General features: G+C 37.4%; 1 protein-coding gene across 2 annotated transcripts in view; it reads right to left on the bottom strand.

The window, feature by feature from the left end:
• Positions 1–340: 340 nt before the first annotated feature.
• Positions 341–20302, bottom strand: part of LOC106091912 (tyrosine-protein phosphatase 10D) — a 457577-nt gene continuing 437615 nt past the window's right edge. The window contains exons 8-12 of one of the 2 annotated variants that reach the window (XM_059368144.1): positions 16495–16801; positions 15427–16109; positions 15105–15363; positions 14903–15031; positions 341–5648 (exon numbers count right to left, since the gene is read on the bottom strand). In XM_059368144.1, coding sequence (XP_059224127.1) covers positions 5617–5648; positions 14903–15031; positions 15105–15363; positions 15427–16109; positions 16495–16801 — 1410 coding nt within the window. In that variant the 3' untranslated portion in view covers positions 341–5616. Of the gene's footprint in view, positions 5649–11590; positions 11928–14902; positions 15032–15104; positions 15364–15426; positions 16110–16494; positions 16802–20302 lie in introns of those variants that run through there. The other variant, XM_059368143.1, reaches the window with a different exon arrangement.

The raw sequence follows: 20302 nt of genomic DNA on the forward strand, positions 1-20302 counted from the left end.
CTTCGAAATTCCCACTTTTGGCCCAAAAACGCGGCGTTTTTAGGGTAAAGTTTCATAATTTTTACACACTGTTGAAGAATTTCCAAATATTGTCTCCTTGTTGTTAAGATGTGTTAATTTTTTTAGGATTTGGAATATTTCGGAATTTTGCAAAGTGGGTGTTATATTTGATCATGGTAATATGTGGATGCCTTTCCGAATTTATGAAAATCATGATAGAATATTGTCTAGTCACAAAAACAAATAAATGATTTTTATTTTTATAGATGTGTGATGTTTTTTTTTAATTTTTATTAATTAAAAACAATAAAATAGATAATAAAAATTTACATTTGCTTGTTTTTGTTGTAGTTTGGACGAAGAAAATAATAAAAAAAAAGGAAATAGAAAACAAAAGTTAATAATTTTTCACATATGTATAAAACAAATAATAAGAGAAATTTAAATAAAATAACATTGCCTTCAAAAAGATCAGTTAAACATATTAACAATTACACTTATCAAATTAAAATATTGCATTTCAAATCGTTTACTGTTAGCGTTATCTTTCCTTCTATATTGACTACAATTTACAGACAAATCAAATCATTCACAATTTTATGTTGGTTTGGAAAGAAAAAGAGTATAGTAATGTATAAACAAATCAAAATAATACAGAAAGTTGTTTTTTTGTTTTCTTGGCAAATAAAATAAAAAAATATACCCATAGAGTTAGCTGATTTTCTTTTTTGTAGGTCGTCTATATATATAAAACAAATTGCATCTAAAAAAAGTGTAGATAGTTGCCTTCCCAAGACCAGGGAAGGAAGAATATACTCGTATGGGGAATAGTTAATGTAATTTTTTTTATAATGATTAAAAAATAGGTTATTTGAAACAAAGGATTTGGGAATTCGCGAAAATTCTAAATCATTATATTGTTTGTAATGGCTAGACTTGTGTCCTATACATCATTTTTATTACAAGTTTTCTCTAAATTGGTTTTTTTTGGAAATAAATGTTTTAAGCGTTTTAGGTTTCGAAATTCTTTGCCTGAAATTGTATAGGAAATACAATTTAAAATAAAACACTTAAGGGATATTACAATTGTAGCTATTTTTAGATACGAGTTGAAATTGTATAGTTTTGAATGCGGGTGACCAAGGAACAAGTTACCACGGCTCTTAAACCTTGATCAACTTGTAGAGTTATGCTGCGAGTTTAAAAACTACGAGCTACTCAAATCAAGGACTTATCGAGACTCTCTGACACTTCTGAGAATTTTTGCTCTCACCATACACAAAAAGAAATTCTTATAAAAACCTTGCTTCATTTTTTTTGATTGAATCTAAATTTTTCAATTAAATATGTGATCCCATGTCCAAAAAGTTATAGATAAAAGAAAATAATGATATTATTGAAATTTTTAAATAGTTCAATCACTTTCTAATAGGCTCAATTAAAAAAATTAATTTAAACCACAAAAAATCAATAACTTAATTAGTTTAAACAATTTAAATGTTTTTTAGTGAATAAATGAGGAACATAATCCTTTTTCCTAAACTGAATTCCGCGCATATTTCATATTCTCGAAGTTACAACATTTTGTTGAAAACGCGGTGTTTTCAGTTTAAAGACACTCAACTTTGATGTGCTGGTGAAGAATTCCGAAATATTGTGTCATTAAGGTGGGTTAACTTTATTGAGATTTCGAAAATTTTGAAATTTTGTTGAATTCCGAAAATTGACTTATAGGCTTGCCCGAAAAATAGTCGAAAAATCTTTTTTTCGATTTTCGCAAATTATTGTGCCGAATATAATTCCTCATCAAAAACTGAAAATTAAATCATATTTCATATCTTCGATATTCCCATTCTTGGTCTAAAAACGCGGCGTTTTCAGTGCAAAGACTCGCAGTTTTTGCGAGCTGAAGAAGAATTGTCTCATCGTCGATAAGATGAGTTAACTTTTTTGGGATGTTGAAAATTTCGAAATTTTGCTGATTTTCGAACATTTCAATGACTTATAGCCTTGCCCGAAAAATAGTCGAAAAATCTTTTTTTCGATTTTCGCAAAATATTGTGGCGAATATAATTCCTCATCAAAAACTGATAATTAAATCATATTTCATATCTTCGATATTCCCATTCTTGGTTTAAAAACGCGGCGTTTTCAGTGCAAAGACTCGCAATTTTTGCGCGCTGAAGAAGAATTGTCTCATCGATAAGATGAGTTAACTTTTTTGGGATGTTGACATAGCCTTGCCCGAAAAATTGTTGAAAAATCTTTTTTTCGATTTTCACAAAAAGACCTGGCGAATATAATTCCTTAACGAAAACTGAATTCAGATCATATTTGAGATCTTCGAAATACCCACTTTTTGTCAAAAAACGGGGCGTTTTTAGGGTAAAAACTCATAAATTTTACTCGCTGATGAAGAATTTCGAAATATTGACTCAAAAGTGTTAATTTTTTGACTTTGAAACCAGGCGTTCAGCGTCATAGGCGCACATGCTAACCTCTGCGCTACGGTGACCACTAAAGAAAGCTCCATACTTATTCGATAAACAGACATGATGTACATTAGACTGCAACTAACTTGTATTTCGATCGTTTTCGACTAATTAGACAGTCGTATTCGCCTTACGTGATATCAAAACTGTAAGAGTATTTTCGTCTTCGACAACCATAATAACATTTTGTAAAAATTTCGAAATTCAACTACAACATATCCAACCGGAATAAGGGTGATTGCCTCAGCGTGCTTTAGTTTCGCTAACATTTCACGAAAATTCGTTTTTTAAATTAGAAAAAAATTATCTTTTTACAATTTTAATTAAAAAAAGGTTAAAAGAAAACTAGTAAGGAAGGGCAAAAGTCGGGCGGTGCCGACTGTATAATACCCACCACCTACCCTATAAGTACAATATAGGAGCTATATCCAATTCTGATGGAACTCGGCGAGCAAATATATTCCAACTGTAATAACTACGATTGACAAATGACAACATTATTGCAAATTACCCAAAATCTGACGAACATATATATGAGAGCCACATCTCATTTTGAACCAATTTCGAACAAACTCATCAGATAATGTGATAGTCGTCGAGGAAAGCGTTATGCAAAATTTTGCCAAGATTGGTCAAACAATGCGCTTGCAGTGGCTCTTGGAGTGAAAATCTGGCGATATACATATATGACAGCTATATCTATACCTGGGGCGATGAAACTCACCAGTAAAATCGAGAGTCATTAGAAAAATTACCGCCAAATTTCGAGAGAATCGGTTAACAAAAGCCCATTTTATTGCAATATTACCGAATCGGACGAAAATATATATGGGAGCTATATCCAAATCTGAACCAATTTTTTTCCAACTTCAATAGGCTTCGTCTCTAGGTCGAAAAACATGCCTGTACCAAAGAGAATCAGTTAAAAAACGAGCACTTTCTTACAATATTTCTCAAAATCGGAGGAACATATATATGGAAGCTATACCTACATATGAACCGATTTCAAGCAAACGCTTCAGATACTGTGGCAGTCGTCGAGGAAATCGTGACTCTAGAAGTTAAAATCGGTCGATATATATATATGAGAGCTATTTCTAAATCTGAACCGATTTCCATAAAATGTCGAGTCATAAGAAAATCCTTCCTGCCAAATATCGAGATAATCGATTAACAGAAGACCATTTTATTGGAATATTACTACAAATCGGACGAACATATATACGGGAGCTATATTCAAATCTGAACAAATTTCGAGCAAACTCTATAGACATTATGGAAGTCGTCGATGATATTGTTGTACGAAGTTTTGGGAATTTTGGTCAATAAATGCGCTTGCCGTGGCTCTAGGGGTGAAAATTGGGCGATATATGTATATGAGAGCTATATCTAAATCTGAACCGATTTCTATGAAATTCACCAGTAATGTCAAGAGTCATTAGAAAATCCTTCCTGCCGAATTTCGAGAGAATCGGTTAACAATAGACCATTTCATTGCAAAATTACTGCATATCGGACGAACATATATATGGGAGCTATATTAAAATCTGAACCGATTTTTTCCAATTTCAATAGGCTTTGTTTCTAGGCTGAAAAACATTCCTCTAACAAATTTTAAGACGATCGGATGAAAACTGCGACCTGTACTTTGTACACAAATAAACATGGATAGACGGACAGACAGAGAGACAGACACACAGACGGAAATAGCTAAATCGAATCAGAAAGTGATTCTAAGTCGATCGTTATACTTAAAATGGGTCTATCTCTCTTCCTTCTGGGTGTTACAAACAATTGCAATAAGTTATAATACCCTGTGCCCCCGTAGTGGTGTAGGGTATACATATTTAAATTAAGAACTTTAAAAAAATTAGGAAAACAGAAAGCTATTGTTCTTTTCAGAAAAAATTGCAATTATATAAAAAAATTGTAACAATTTACTTATTTAAAAAAATTAGCTTTTTGATAAAATAAAAACAATAAAATTTTGGTAGAAGAAATGATTACCAAATTAGTGGTTAAGTCAATTGCATAAAAGCATAATTTTTTTTTTTAAAAGACATCAAAATAAAACTCTTAAAAATGTTTTAAATTTTAATTTTGAAAAATTCTGGACAAAATAAGAAAGCATCCTCCTAATAGGCTATCAAAATTAACAACTTAATGTTTTTTCAAAATGTAAAAATATGATCTTAACAAAAATCAAAGTTAAAAACTCAATATTTTTTCAAAATGTTAATAAATTTATCAGTTCTATAATACATTTGTTCTAACTATTCCTTTTTCGAGTTTCTTCCACCTTCCCTAGTTTTGTTTGTTTTGTTTTTGTATTAGTTAAAGTCTACAATATGTATGATTTCATTTTTTGTTTTAAACTTATGAATTAAATTACCTCTCATTCATTTAAATATATTTAAGATATATATATATATATATATATATAGGTTTTAATAATATATTTTTTTTCTTTTTGTTGTATACATTTAATGTAAAATAGTTTAATTAAGTGTCATTGTTTTATTTGTTATCTAAAAAATACAGGGCTTATAATTGTTTTTCTTGTTTTGTTTGTTTTTGTTTTTAATTTGTTCTTATTGGCGAGAGATTCCTTAAATACGATGAGTTTTATTACAGTTTTGTTTTTTCTTTAATTTTTATCTTCCGTATTTATATGTATATTTTGTTATATTTCGAGTTCTCAATAGTAAAATTGTTGATGTTTTGCTTTTCTCTTTTTTTTAAACTTTTTTAAATAACATTAAAAACAATTTTAATTGTTTTCATGTTGGGTTTACATTTTTGTTTATGTGGCTTGTCTCTTTTTTTATGTCAAACATATATGTATTTGTTTTCTATATACATACATATATATTTAAATATTATGTATATCTAATATCAGAACTTGTCAAGTATGGGTGTGTGTGTGTTTTTTTGTATATATAATCATATGTATATATATAGATTTATTTATTTTTTTTTTAATATGATATAATATCCTTAACAAAGTGAGGGACAGACACAGCTGGCATTGGGTAAGGACTTTATATGTGTGTAGGTGGAGCAGGAGTAGCTTAAGCATTGGAAGAGGCATTGGTTGTAAGTATATTTGTGCTATCTGGTTGTTTTACATACCAGATTCTGCGATGCCTTCATCATCTGAAATGCGTCAAAAGGAAAAGAGTTTAAAATATAGCAAGAAAATATTGAAAATCAATAAGCTATTGATAATATATACGTTTTAATGGAATATTTTATGACATTAATTTAATTAGTAAGGGGAATATGTTAATAAAAGGATATTCAAAGAATAAAACGCAATGCGATATAACAAAATTCCTTAAACATTTAAATTTAGGGATGTTTTTAAAGTCGCATTGTAATTAGGTTAGCTTTATATAGAATTAGTAACGATTATTTTAGCAATTCACTTAATTTTTGAAAAAAAAAATTACACATACTTTAAAATAAAAGTAAGGAAGGACAAAAGTCGGGCGGAGCCGACTGTATAATACCCCAAACCTACCCTATAAGTACAATGTGGGAGCTATATCCAATTCTGAACCAACTTTGATGAAACTCGGCGAGCAAATATGTTCAAACTGTAATAACTACGCTTGACAAATGACAACGTTATTGTAAATTACCCTAAATCTGCCGAACATATATATGGAAGCTATATCTAAATCTGAACCGATTTTGACCAAACTGTACGATATTGTGGTAGTCGTCGAGGAAAGCGCTAAGAAAAATTTTGGCAAGATTGGACAATAAATGCGCTTGCAGTGGCTCTTGGAGTGAAAATCGGCCGGTAAACGGTATACATATATGGCAGCTATATCTAAATCTGTGCTGATTTCTTTGAAATTCACCAGTAATTTCGAGAGTTATAAAAAAATCCTAAGAACAAAATTTCTAGAGAATCGGTTAAAAAATGAGCACTTTCTTGTAATATATCTCAAAATCGGACGAACTGATGTGACTCTAGAAGTTAAAATCTATTTATATATATGAGAGCTATATCTAAATTTGGGCCGATTTCCCTGAAACTCACCAGTAATGTCGAGAGTCAAGAGAACATCCCTCCTGCTTCGAGAGAATCGGTTAACAAACGACAATTTTATTGCAATATTACTGCAAATCGGACGAACATATATGTGGGAGGTATATCTAAATCTGAACCGATTTCGAGCAAACTTTAAAGATAATGTGGAAATCGTTGAGGAAATCGTTGTACGAATTTTTAGGAAGGTTGGTCAATAAATGCGCTTGCAGTGGCTCTAGAAGTGAAAATCGGGCGATATATATATATAAGAGCTATATCTAAATCTGAACCGATTTATATGAAATACCCCAGTAGTGTCCAGAGTCATAAGAAAATTCTTCCTGCCGAATTTCGAGAGAATCGGTTTACAAAAGACCATTTTATTGCAATATTGCTGCAAATCGGATGAAAATATATATGGGAGCTATATCCAAATCTGAACCGATTTTTTCCATTTTTAATAGGCTTCGTCTCTAGGCCGGAAAACATGCCTGTACAAAATTTTGTACACAAATTAACGGACGGACAGACAAACAGACGGCCATAGCTAAATCGCATCACAAAGTGATTCTAAGTCGATCGGTATACTTATCAATGGGTCTATCTCTCTTCCTGCTGGGTGTTACAAACAAATGCACTAAGTTATAATACCCTGTACCACAGTAGTGGTGCAGGGTATAATTATCCTACAACGAGGGCTGCCTTATAAACTTTTGGTCTAATGAAAAAAATGCAAATTTTTATCATCAACATGTAAAAGCGTTCTAAGTTCGGCCAGGTCAAATCTCTGGAATCCACTACCTGGATTCTGCTAAAAAATTATACAAAATAAGTTTAGCTGAAGGGCACAATTTTATTCTATATACAAAACTTCTGTCAAACCAGCAAAAATTAAAGCTTCTAGTAATCGAACATGGATGATCGAGAGTCCGGTTTACATGGGAGCTGTATCAGGTTATAGACTGATTTGTACCGTATTAGGCACAGTTGTTGGAAGTCGTAACAGAACATAACAGCAAATTTTCAGCCATATCGGACAAAAATTGCGTCTCACAGGAGCTCAAGAAATAAATAAATTAACAGAACATCACATGCAAAATTACAGCCCAATCGGACAGAAATTGCGGCATCCAGGGGCTCAAGAAGTCAAATTGGGAGATCGGTTTATATGGGAGCTATCGTGAGATGATATCCAACATTAAATTATAGGGACCATACTATCGCTTCAAATAAAGATTTCATGCATTTTTCTGAAGTTTATGTGTTTTTTTTTAACTTTCCTATAGAGTCATCGGCATCCACAGTAGCTACTCTGGTTGCGAGACTTTAGTTGCAGTGACTCAGCCTTTTGTCCAGTTCGTGTTGCGTATGATTTCAGCGAATTTTTTTATTGCCTTCATCCCAATAGGAAATTTGCTACCTGAAGTGTTTAACAAATTGCAAATCTTGCCCATGATCATTCTATTAAGCAATGAGTGTTGTCCGATTCAACTATAAGCTCAATAAAAAGTTCTTCCTTCTAAGAGCCGAGTCCAAACGGCGTGTCGCAGGGTAACACCTCTGTGGGAAGAAGTTTTTGCATGGCAAAGTACCTCCCAAATGTTGCCAGCACTAAGAGGGGGTAACTACCGCTAAAAATATTATTTTCTGATGATCTCGCCGGGATTTGAGCCCAGGCGTTAAGCGCCAAAGGCAAACCTGCTAACTTCTGCGCTACGGTTGCCCCATCTGAATATTACTTATTTTAATTGGCTAAGAGAGAACATTTGTTCCACTTGACTCCGACTTGAAGCGCCTCGTGGTGGCCTCTGCGCCACTTCACCTATTCCTTAACCTAGCTTCGAGATGTCTTTATCCACTTGATTTTTCCCTTTTTCGTATACTACGGTCTTTGCCTTTTTTAGACTTCTTCGCTGGAGCTTCTTCAAGGCTCACAAATATTGCCAGCAATAGGATTGGATGACGATCGTTAAAAGAATTTTCTTCTGATTTTTTTCTCGCCGGAATTTGAACCCACGCGTTTAGCGTTAAAGACGGACATGCTCAACTCTGAGGTATGGTGGCCTGAAGTGTTTAACCACTCGATATTAAATGAATTATTGAAGTGAATTTTGTCACACTTCATTTTCTGTCACACTTTATTTTGTGTTTTTCTTTGCATAGATCTGTTCTTCTGTCCAATTGAAGTAGTAGTAGTTCTGCCCAATTGCCTCAAAAAAGTTTCATCAAGCTAAAATAGACGATGATTTCGCTTTTTTCGCAGCTAAGGTTTACCATCACCTTATTTTTCCTTACTTCGACTGGTGTCGGTACCACGGTCTTGTGAAACTGGGTACGGCACACACCTTCTCCTTCGACAAATCTCAAGGAGAAGCATTCGTCGACTCCTCAATAGTTAAGGAGCTGCTGAGTTTTTGCCTGAGTTGCGAGTGTTGTTGTAGCCACGTTTGCATGTGGAGGTGGGTATCCTTGTCAAGCTCTTTTAGGCAAGCAAGCCCGTTCCGCTCTATACGACCGATCGCCGCGGGAACATGATGGCCATTGGTTATTTAAAGGCGCCAATAACTCGCCTTGTCGTATCGAGCATCATAGGCACTCAGTATTTAAGCAAGAGCTGGTGCCATTCGGCCTCTCACTGAGAATCGATACCGCTGATTGTCCGCAACAGCAGTATGGATCATTACACTATCCGCAACCTGTAGACGCGCCCGGTTGCTCCAAGCTAAGCTTTTCGTGATAACGAAGAACACCAAACAGATTGGGGCTCAAAGTTCCGGACTGCGTTATGCTCCTAAGTTATACCGTGCCGGCTGAGTCCTTGGTGTAGTAGTACTAACTAGCGCTTGATTGCTTGTGTAGATGAAGTAAGTAAACTCGAATTCTACTTTAAATCCGGCAAGGTTCTATCGTGTCGAAAGTTTTCTTTCAGCTCAGGTTGTAGAGTCCCCTTTTCCCACTTACCTACAAACATTTGTAGGTAAGAACGTTGATAGGCATCTCTCGCTTTCTTGGTCTACGACTAGACGTCGTCGTTGTAGCCACATTTTCATGTGAAGGTGGCGATCCTCGTCAAGCTCCTGTAGGTGGTCAAGCTCTTTCCAGTCAAAGGACCGATCATCGCTGGAACAGGGTGACCATTGGTTATTTGAAGACACCAATAACTCTCACCTTGCCATATCGAGCATCATAGGCACTCAGTATTTGTGCAAGAGCCGGTGCCGCCCGGTCTCTTACTGAGACTCTCCGCTCGATATCGCTGATTGTCCGTGACTGCCGTTGCAGTCACTTTGTATGGAGCATTCCACTATCCGAAACCTGTGGAGACGCCCGGTAGCTCGCAGCTAAGCGTCTCGTGACTGCAATTAACACCATACAGATCGCACCCCAATGCTCCAGCCTGAGTCGTGCTTAGCTACCTCGTGCCGGGATAGACTATTGCTTTCTTGTTCAATTCAAACGTCCAAATAAAGAGCACACTGGCTGATGAGCTAGATGAATTCAGTTTCCGATCGCTCTGTAACCACACGGTTGGTTGCTTAACCTATTTAAGATGAATGTTTTGGGTTACTGTGTTGTTTGGTGCTTATATTCAACGCAGAATAAATCAGGACCTCTATCGAACCCTCGGGAATACTCTGTTAACAAAGTCTAATGCAAGACCAATTATTCGCTAGCTCTAAAGAAAGGAAGTCTATCTTAGCGGGACTAATTTACCCAAAGGGGCCCAGTATCAGTGAGGCTCCGTTAGTCACATTTCCCTAACTACAGTACAAACTTAAGAATGGCTACATTTGAGGAAAAATGCCTCATATCCAGATTCACAATTTTCTTAGCTTACTGATTTTTTGTTACATGTTTGTAGTTGTAATTTTTTTTCTGAAATTAAGTGAATTACCGCCAACCTTCTAAATAGTTTTAGTACATTAAAAGCATGCAAAAATAATAAAAAAAAATGATTTAACATTACTTAAATATGAACTTCATGTAAAGGAAAAATGTTTTTTGTTACAAACCCATAAACGGATTGGCATATATAATACCACCACCTGTTTCGCCAAGACCACCACCCACACCAGTGCTACCATTCACCACACCGGCGTATGAGCCACCCATGACTAGCCCACCATTTAGGCTGGTCTTCATGGCATGTTTGGAGAGTTTCGTATAATTATCGGAATCGCCCACAAGGGTGGCGATTTCGTCGTCATCGTTGCGAGTATTACAACTACTGCCCAGCAATTGATCATAACAACTGGCATCGGTGCTGATGACATCCACCTCAATTTCATCATCGTCTTTTTCTAAGCTATTGCGATTACTGCCGCCCAGGGAACTGTGTAGGGCGTGGGAATCCTCATAGCTGCCACCGCCACTGTCATCATTGTTGGCATTGCTGGATTTGGCATCGATATGTGTTCCATATTCTTCATTGAACAAGGCGTCCTGGGCCTCTTCGTCCACTTCTAGGGAATGGCGGCGAAAGACCTCATCATCGTCTAGATCATTTCCATGGCCCACTGAGCCACAAGCACTGGCATTAGAGCCGGAACCAGAACCGGATAGAGAACCATTTTGATGAGCAACCTGTTGATGCTGTTGCTGCTGCTGAGACGACGACTGCTGATGAGGAATAATCATTATGTCTTCCTCGGCAAAGCTGAGCCTTGTGGTATGGCGACCACCACTGCCGCCTCCATCGCCATTGGTCATTTGTGAGCCACCGCTGCCAATACTGCCGCGGGCATTATTTGTATTTGACGAGCAGGAGTTGCTATTCGATGCTGCTGCTGATGATGATGTGTTGTTGTTATTGCTGCTGGTAACCATTATATATTCATGACTAAGACTATTCTTTATATCACAGGAGGATGAACTAAAGGTTATTAATTGTGATTTACGCCTATGCTGTAAAGTATTGTGACCACCATTTGTTATGGTTGCTATAGAGCCGCGTCCCTCTCCCAAGACACCGTTCAGCTGTTGCTGGGAATTGGCACTATTGTTGCTACTGCTGGCGGTGGTAACTCCTCCGGCACCGCCACCGATGCTAATGACATCTATGGAACCTTCTTTGCAGATCATCGAACTGGGTTTGTTATCAACCAGAACGATAACCACTGAATTGTTGTTATCGTTCTGATTGACCGTATGTCATCTGTCTAGCGAATCATTGCCATAGACCTGACCCGAGGTGCCAAAGGAGGTCATGGAAGCACTGTGCACAGCAGCTCCACCAAAACTGGTCAGTGGCTGCTGATCATCATTAACGATGCCGGCATTTTCATCATCTATGGCTTCAGCATCTTCGGGTTGTAGAATCATATCATGCATCTCATTATTGCCCTCAATGGTGGCCACAATTTCTCCATTTTCATCATATTGACATCCTTGTCCTTTGCATAAAAATGTTGTTTTTTGGTGTGTATTGTGTGTACATGTGTGTGTTTATGCAATTTTGGTTATTTTTTTTTTGTAAATTTGGTGCATAATGTTTAGGGATTTTGTGTCAAAGTTGTAAAAGAGCATTTTAAGGAAAGCGTTTTGTTTTATTTTATATAGGGAAGATAAAAGAAAAATAGTTTCATGTTATGTTAGTGACGCATTTAAACCCAACACCAGAAAATGATTTATGTAAAAGAGATGGCGGAAAAATATTTTAGAATTTTATAAAAGTAAAAAAAAATTAAAGGAAAATTAATTGAGCAAAAATGGCTTAAAACTTTATTTGTTATGTTGCCTGCACCAAACAGGCCGGCATTCGAGCACGTAGCGCATGGAGATATCGGAAGAAAGCGGGAGAGAAGAAACGTCTGCTATAAAGGAAAAAATTAGAAAGGCGTGATTGAAAGCGAATCAAGGCCCTTAGGACCAGATTCTGAAATTGGAAAATCATACACAAAAAAATCATCTCGATGGCTTGGATGCATGCCCAGACTTTGGTTCAGGCCATTTTACGAAACTGTTGTAAAGGATTAAAGATTTTAGGGAGATACCCCAGAACAAATCAATGACGTCCGTATTGAGAAATCACCGCCCATATAGTTTGGAGTGAGAGTAGCATTTATCCGAATAAATATCAATAAGGCTGCTGGAGCCGATGGGTTGCCGACTGACCCGGATATTGAAAACTTTCGTTTTTAAGTGGAGTAGCTGCAAATGTGGCCGCGGGCAGTCAGCGATTTCGAGAGGAGAGTCTCAGTGAGGGGTTGGGTGGCACTGACTTTTAATTAAATACTGAGTGCCAATCATACTCGAGGTGACAAAACGTGTTATTGGCGCTTTCCAATAACCAATGGCCAACATCAGTGTGTGTTCCCAGGTTAAGGGCGGCTGGAGGCAAACGTCGGATCTTGGAGCAAGCGACTTGCGACATTGAGGGATACATGTGCTATCTCACAAAACCAATGCGGTTGGGGCGCTGGGTCAGTAACCCGCCCCAGAAAACCTATAAGAATCACTCTGAGAATCAAAATAATAGTAAAAACGGACCCCCCTAACGTTGACGATACACGCCTTGTCTCAAGCTTTATTCCGGAGGATAGCCACAATTTGCATAGGTTAGGTTGAAAAGAGGGTGCGGATATTAATCCACCCCATGCCACTATGGACATTCACCTAAGCCAGTAATCGGCTTGTTGTGCGCTCTAAAAATTAAAAAGTTACCTCGAAAAAGAAAATTTTAAGTTAGGAAATTCCGTGCTACTTACAATATCCTTAATTTTTTTCCATACCACTCTCCTAAGTTGGTTCATGTCTGGTATTGTGTCTCCACCTAAGTACCGATGTCCTATACTCGCAAAAGCCGGGCAATGACGTAGAAAATGTTCCAACGTCTCATTATCTTCTACACATATCCTACACATGCTATCACGTGCCGCTGCATAAGTTACTCGTAGTCCTATGTGTCTCATTATGATACCAATAGCTATACTGACGTCCTTCTTACTTCCTTTCAGTAATAGTCTCGCCCTCTCACGATCCGGATCACTCCATAGGATTTTCGCCGTCGTACTAACTGTTTCGCTATTCCACAGTGTTGCATGTAACACTGTGGAACAGCGAAACGGTCAGTAAAGAGGCGAAAATCCTCTGGGGTGATCCGGATCGTGAGACTCTTCGCTCGATATCGCGCATTGTCCGCGACAGCCGTTACAGCTACTCCGTATGGAGCATTCCACTATCTGCTACCTGTGGACGCGCCCGGTAGCTCGCAGCTATGCTTCTCGTGACAGCAATGAACACCAAACAGATCGGACCTCAATGTTTCACGTGTGTGGTGCTCACAGCTACCCTGTGACGGGGGTTTTTTAGATGTTCCGAGACTATTTGTTCAATTCTAACCACATTTTGTGGTGCTTATTCTAAAAGGAAGTAAGAAGCAGATCAGTAAGCTTTTGGTATTATAACGGAACACATAGGAGTGCGGACGCAGTTATACAGAATAGTGCGCGTGTCATTGTCCGTGTTTCGCAGCTAATAGACTCCGACCTTAAGTGGACTTTAACAAACGTAGCGGCATGAAATGGAGAAAAATTGGGGATTTTGTGGGGAGCATGGAATTCCTGACAAGAATATTTGTCAGGGTAATTTGTTTAGCATTAAGGCCACATAACAAACGGAATACTGGCTTAGGTGTAAGACCATAGAGGCTTGGGCAGATCAATATCTGCACACTCTTTTCAATCTAACCTAACTTGAAAACATAGAATGGAGAATATCGAAATCGTATGACATAGACAAGATCTTGTGAACATTAAACTGGGAAGATTAAGTAAAGGAAGACATCTCGAACCTTTTTGTTAGAAATTGAAGCACAAGCTTATAAGACCGAAGTGATTGTGAAAAAATTCTTTATTTGAGCATGGAATGACATATTCTTTACTTGGTCAACTAAGCAAATTAAATTAACTTAATTCTCCCAAGGACATTCTATTGAGGAACAACAGGGGATACCAGGGGATATCAATAAGTGCAATCCGATTAATGTTTAAGCTCAATGGTAAGGGGCTTTCTTTTTGTTGCCGAGTCCGACCGGCATGCTGCATTCCAACACCACTTGGTAGAGAAGTTTTAACATGGTAGGATATCTCATAAATGTAGCCAGCATTAGTAAGGGGGAAAGCAACGCTGACAAATTTTCTGATGCTCGCACCGGGATTTGAACCCAGGCGTTTGGCATCATAGGCGGACATGCTAACCTCTAAGACACGGTGGCCTCCAACTAAGCAAGTGAATAAGTTCAAAAGTCATCAAATTTTCGAGTTTTTTGCAACATTTTAAGCCATTTTTACTTCATATCCATAAAACCAACGTTAAAACATAAAACCGCTAACCATTAAAAAAATACAGACACAGAAAATCGACTTACCTTCATAGCCCTCGTTGTCATGGATTTCACGTGGGGGACAAATAATATTCTCTTTGCCCTCTAACACAGCCAATAGACATTGGTGAATGCAAATATATTGTTGCTCGGTTTGGACCATCCAAACGCGCTCTATTGAAAAACAAAATGATATAGAACATACAATTAGAAGGTCATAATATATGTACGAGTCATGCAAACAAACCTTTTCTCATGGCATAAACTATGCCAAAGATATCAACAAAATCGGAGGTATTTATTTGTTGTAAAATACGATCCAAAGTTATAAAAGTACCCGAGCGGCCTACACCAGCACTGCAGTGAACCACAATGGGCCTTTGATCGGTACCAATGCGATCACGGAAGGCTCGAACGAAACGCACCAAAGTTTGAGGGGGATTTGGTACACCAAAATCAGGCCAGGTGGTGAAATGGAAATGGCGCATAATACGCTGTTCACTGCCCTAAAAAGTAGGAGAAATTTTAATTTCTCTAATAAAAAAAATTTATGTTAAATTCCAACTTACCCTGCACACCATGAATTCGGTCATAATCCAATCCGGATAATGACTATCATTTAATATTTGCACCTTTATATCACCATAGAATACTGGAACGGTATCGTTTGGCCAATATTGATCACATTTCTCACGACCCTTCTCAAAGCAGCGGGTCAACATAACAATGGCCCTTGAATTGCTCTCCCAACACATGCGCCAGAAATCATCTCGCGTCGAGTGCAATGGCCCTTGGGTGACTATAAATTCTCGAGGACTATTATGACCTGGCACATAATTGGCATTAATGTAATCCGAACCCTCATCATCATCAACAGGTTGGAGTTTGAAACGTGAATGGTCATAGGGTAAAATATTGGTAAATCTATTCTTGGGACGATTACAGGGTAAATCGGCAAAAGTGCAAGGTTGATCACGACCCACATGTTTCAATTCATCAAACTCTTCACTGAAACGGAAATCAGAGTCCGCGGACATCATGCGATAATGTTCGGCGAAATTTTTGATGGGCACTGGACGATTTTGTTCGATGACACTATCCGGTAGTGACATATTGTCATTGGCCCTTGAGTCTTTAGTGGTTTTGCGGCAACTATTGCGACGTCTCTTATAGAATACCAGCGTAACCAGCAATATAAGAATTATGGTTAATGGCACTGTAACAGCAACTATCAGGGAGGTGTTGTCTTGATCTAAAGGGATTAAGGAAAAAAATTAATTAGAAGAGTCGAAAACCATGTTATTTGAAAATATTATTTCCAGGGGTTTGGAAAAGAACACAACTTACCAGGAGAGGTTAGTAGATCTTTTTTCAAATTAAAAAAAGATTTTTGTTAAGCAAGACATAAAATGATTTATAAAGAATAATTTTTATATATCATAGATTATTTTTCTGGTGCCTTTAGAGAATTTTCGAGATACAATCATAGATACTATGAGTATTAACGATTATCTAACGACTATCGGATAACCACTTTGCAATTTGTAACCTATCTCTTTAGTCGTTTTTAATCGATACAATGAAGTTTAACTGAGGATTGAGAAAATAGTCCTAAATATAACCCGTTTTCAACTCACCTGTTTGTATGGGGAAACTATATGCTGTATCCGTGAATTTATCTACTGCCGTAAATGCTCGTACCTTTACCCTATAGGTAGTGCCGGATTTTAAAGGTCCATTACAATAGCCGCTCTTACGATTGTCACAATTCTCTGTGCCAATGGTGAAATCTTCTACCGAACGATTTTCGAAGGGATAATAGGGCTCCACAGCTTGATAGGGCAACCATACACTGTACGATTGAACATCATGCCAACTGGGCATTTCCAATCCTGAAGCATTTTTATTGTCATCCTCAGCAACAATGATGGTGTACATGCGAACCTGAAAAGAGAAAAAAACTGTGATTTCTCTACTTCTTGGGAGATAAAGACGCACTGTGTAACAAATTTCCATCTATTATATAAAAATGAAATTGTTGCGCTTTGTTTGTTAGTTTGTTTGTCCGTTCCGTGTAGACTCAAAAACGGCTGATACGATTTTCATGAAATTTTCACAGATGGTAGAGCTTGACCCCCCGGTGAAAATAGGTTACTTCGTTTTTTTTATCCGAAGAGGAGCGGGCCCTCCCCCTTACCCAAATATTCGAAAACGCCAGATCTTGATGCACCGATTTAAGCAACATTTTGTATGCCGCTTTAAGGTAAGCGAGAAACATAAAATTCGTATAAAATGGGGCAAATAACATAGGGGGACGCCCCACCCAAACGGACATGTTTGCCGATTTGGACAATATGGATATCAAATGAAAGGTATTTAAGAGAAGAGCAGAACTTGATATAAAAATTTGACCCAAAAAAACATCCCAAAAATTACATATTTACCGATTCAGGCAACATGGGTATCAAATGAAAGGTAATTGGAAGAAGAGTACGAATCTGGTATAATAACTTGGTCCTGGGTGTTTATGGGACCTTCCCAATGTCCCAAGCCCCCAAAACGAGCATGTATGACCAAAATCACAAAATGGTTATCAAATAAAAGGTCTTAGGGAGTATACTATGAATCTGGTAAATAATCTTAGAACAAAGAGTCTGGGGACCGCCTAAATACCCTTCAATACAACATATAGGTCGATCGACACAATATGGGACTTAAAGGGAAGGTTTACGACAGTAGAGTTCTAATCTGTTCCACACCCCTTTCCTCAATTTTCAAAAACCCCAGATCTCGGAGATGGGTGCACCGATTAAAGCAAAATTTTGTATCTCCTTATGGCAACTCAAAAATACAAAATTGGTATAAAACTTTCGGGTCAAATAAAGTAGGGGATGCCCCACCCCCAAACGGACATGTTTACCGATTGGGAATATATGGGTTTCAATTGAAAGGTATTTAAGATTAAAGTTCGAACTTTGGGGGCATATAAACAACCCTCCCCCAGTCCAAAAAAAAAGAAACCGTTTAGGCGCTTTAGGCAATATGAGTATCAAAGAAAGATATTTGAATGTAAAGTACAAATCTCATATACAAAATTTATTCCTAAGTGGACGTTTTTAACGATTGGGACAATATGGCGATCACATGAAAGGTATATAAAAGTATAAATTAAAGATATTTGGAAGTAAAAAAAACTCTCATATGAAAAAATTGGTACAAGGGTTTCTTGCGGACTACATATATGTCCATCTACCCAAAATACCCTTGAAATAAGCTGTCTTAGGAAGAAGACTGCCGGGCATTTAAATTGCGCCAATAAGAATAGTCAAATAACCCCATTTTTAAGTTACATCAAGTTTTGTTAATACGGGAGTACATCTATTATCATATCAACCACAAATGTTCATAAACAACAGTTGTTTGGGAACAAACGTTGAAACTGTTCCCAGGCGTACACATTATGCAAAATGTTTTAGTGTGCTGTTGAAAATCGAACCTGAGTTCCATCCATCCCATGCTTGTGTGCTTGTTAACACAGCGCTTCAGCGGAAATCAAGGTGATTTTGTGGAATCATTCTCTTCCAATTTAACCTATTCTAACATCGGTGCTAAATTTAATCTCTCTTTAAGAGCCATTTAAACCTAAGGTTGGAATACATGCACATTTTACGGGGATGATGTTCATAACGGTCGGTTCATGAAATTGACAATGCGTGTCCTGACTGACACTGTATCAGTAGCCGTCGCGTCACTGTGTGATACGGAGTCGAGTAGAACCACAACATCCCTTGTAACAGGTGGACTTCTAGACCTATGGTATGGTGATTGGGGTATATATCTCCTCGGGCCAACAAGCAGCCTTTAAAACTCTGGAGAACATATTTCTGAATTCAAAAACCTCCCTCGAGTGCCTCAGAGCTCCTAAAGAGATGGCTGAATAGTTAGATTGCACCTGAAGAGCACATGAACTTGCAAAGACAAGTTTGTAATAACTTTACATATTCTAACGATATGTAAGCTAGTTCTTCAAGATAAAGACCAAAAGGTAACGGTAAAATATAAAAACCTATTTTTTCCTGTGGCATCACAATAAAATAAAAATTTTCAGTAAGTCTAATTGCAAACTGCCACTATTACTAGGTAAGGTTAGGTTAGAGTGGAATTCTTTTAAATAGACACACTTAGGACATCTAAGTTCATTGTGATACCACAGTTGTGATGGTCCAAACCCTCTGTGGGGAGTCAATCCCACGACCCCGCACTAGTAATCCGTGTTCACCACCATCTCGGCTACCCGAGCGTTTGCCGCTATAAAAAACTTAATCTACAAATGGACACTCATCCGGCGGTTAAGGTTTCTTTGAACCTTGTTCCTTCTTTTGATTTCACATAAAATTTTAACTCTCTTATTTGGCTTAAGATTAGATATTGGCGTTTCATAGAAGGAGATACAATCATTTTAAGTTAAACTTATAAAAATATGGTGTTATCAAAGTTTTTTTTACTGAGAATGATCTTGTATACAAGGTCATTCCTATTGCCTCAGTTGGCAAGGGCAAAAAAACCTTTTATGAAAACCTGCACGTCAAAAATGGTTATTTCGTTGTCTATTCGTCGCAAGCTTGGTTATACCATTATAGCTTCAAGTCATGGTTGCACGATTCTGGTTTGTCGTGCATGGATATGGGTGGAGTGCATGGTCCCCTACAATAATATTCACTTGGTATCTGCTTACCACTTTTCTGTTCAACCTTGTCTGATCCGCCGATTTCTCTAAATTGCTCCCCTAGATTATCATTACGATGGCTTTTGCGAAATCGGCAACTGTTTTGTTTTCGCACTGCAGGGATCTTTGTGGCTGTTCCCATGAGATTTGAGGAAATGACCTGTGGCGTACCTGTCGCTTCGTAGATCAGTATGTTGTTCTACTTACATGTCGCTCAAGTGAAGAATCCACAATATGAAGTCGAAAAGGTTTATTTGTTTGCAGACCAAGTTTTGCCGGCAAGCAACGTAAGAACCTTGTTCCTAGTTTTGAGATAACCTAACCTTTTGACTCACCTAATAACTTTATATTTTAGCATTTGTTATGAAGAGATACAGACATTGTATGCAAATTTAATGTTACCACCGATTTCCTGAAACTATTTATACCTTCACCACCACTAAGGTCCAGGGTATTATAACTTTGTGCATTTGCTTGCAACCCTAAGAAGGAGTAGAGCTAGATCCATTGATAAGTATATCGATCGGCTTAGATAATCCATGTCCATGTATTCTTGTAGGTCGCATATGTTGTCCGACTATCGTAAAATTTTGCACAAGTCACTTTTTATGCCTTCCACCATACGATGGGGTGTCGATCCGTTCGTCAATCCGTTTGTAACTCCTCGAAATATTCGTCTAAGATCCCATAAAGTACATATATCCTGATCGTCATGACAT

This window comes from Stomoxys calcitrans, chromosome 4, assembly GCF_963082655.1.
Source record: "Stomoxys calcitrans chromosome 4, idStoCalc2.1, whole genome shotgun sequence".
Classification (NCBI taxonomy): Eukaryota; Metazoa; Arthropoda; class Insecta; order Diptera; family Muscidae; genus Stomoxys; species Stomoxys calcitrans.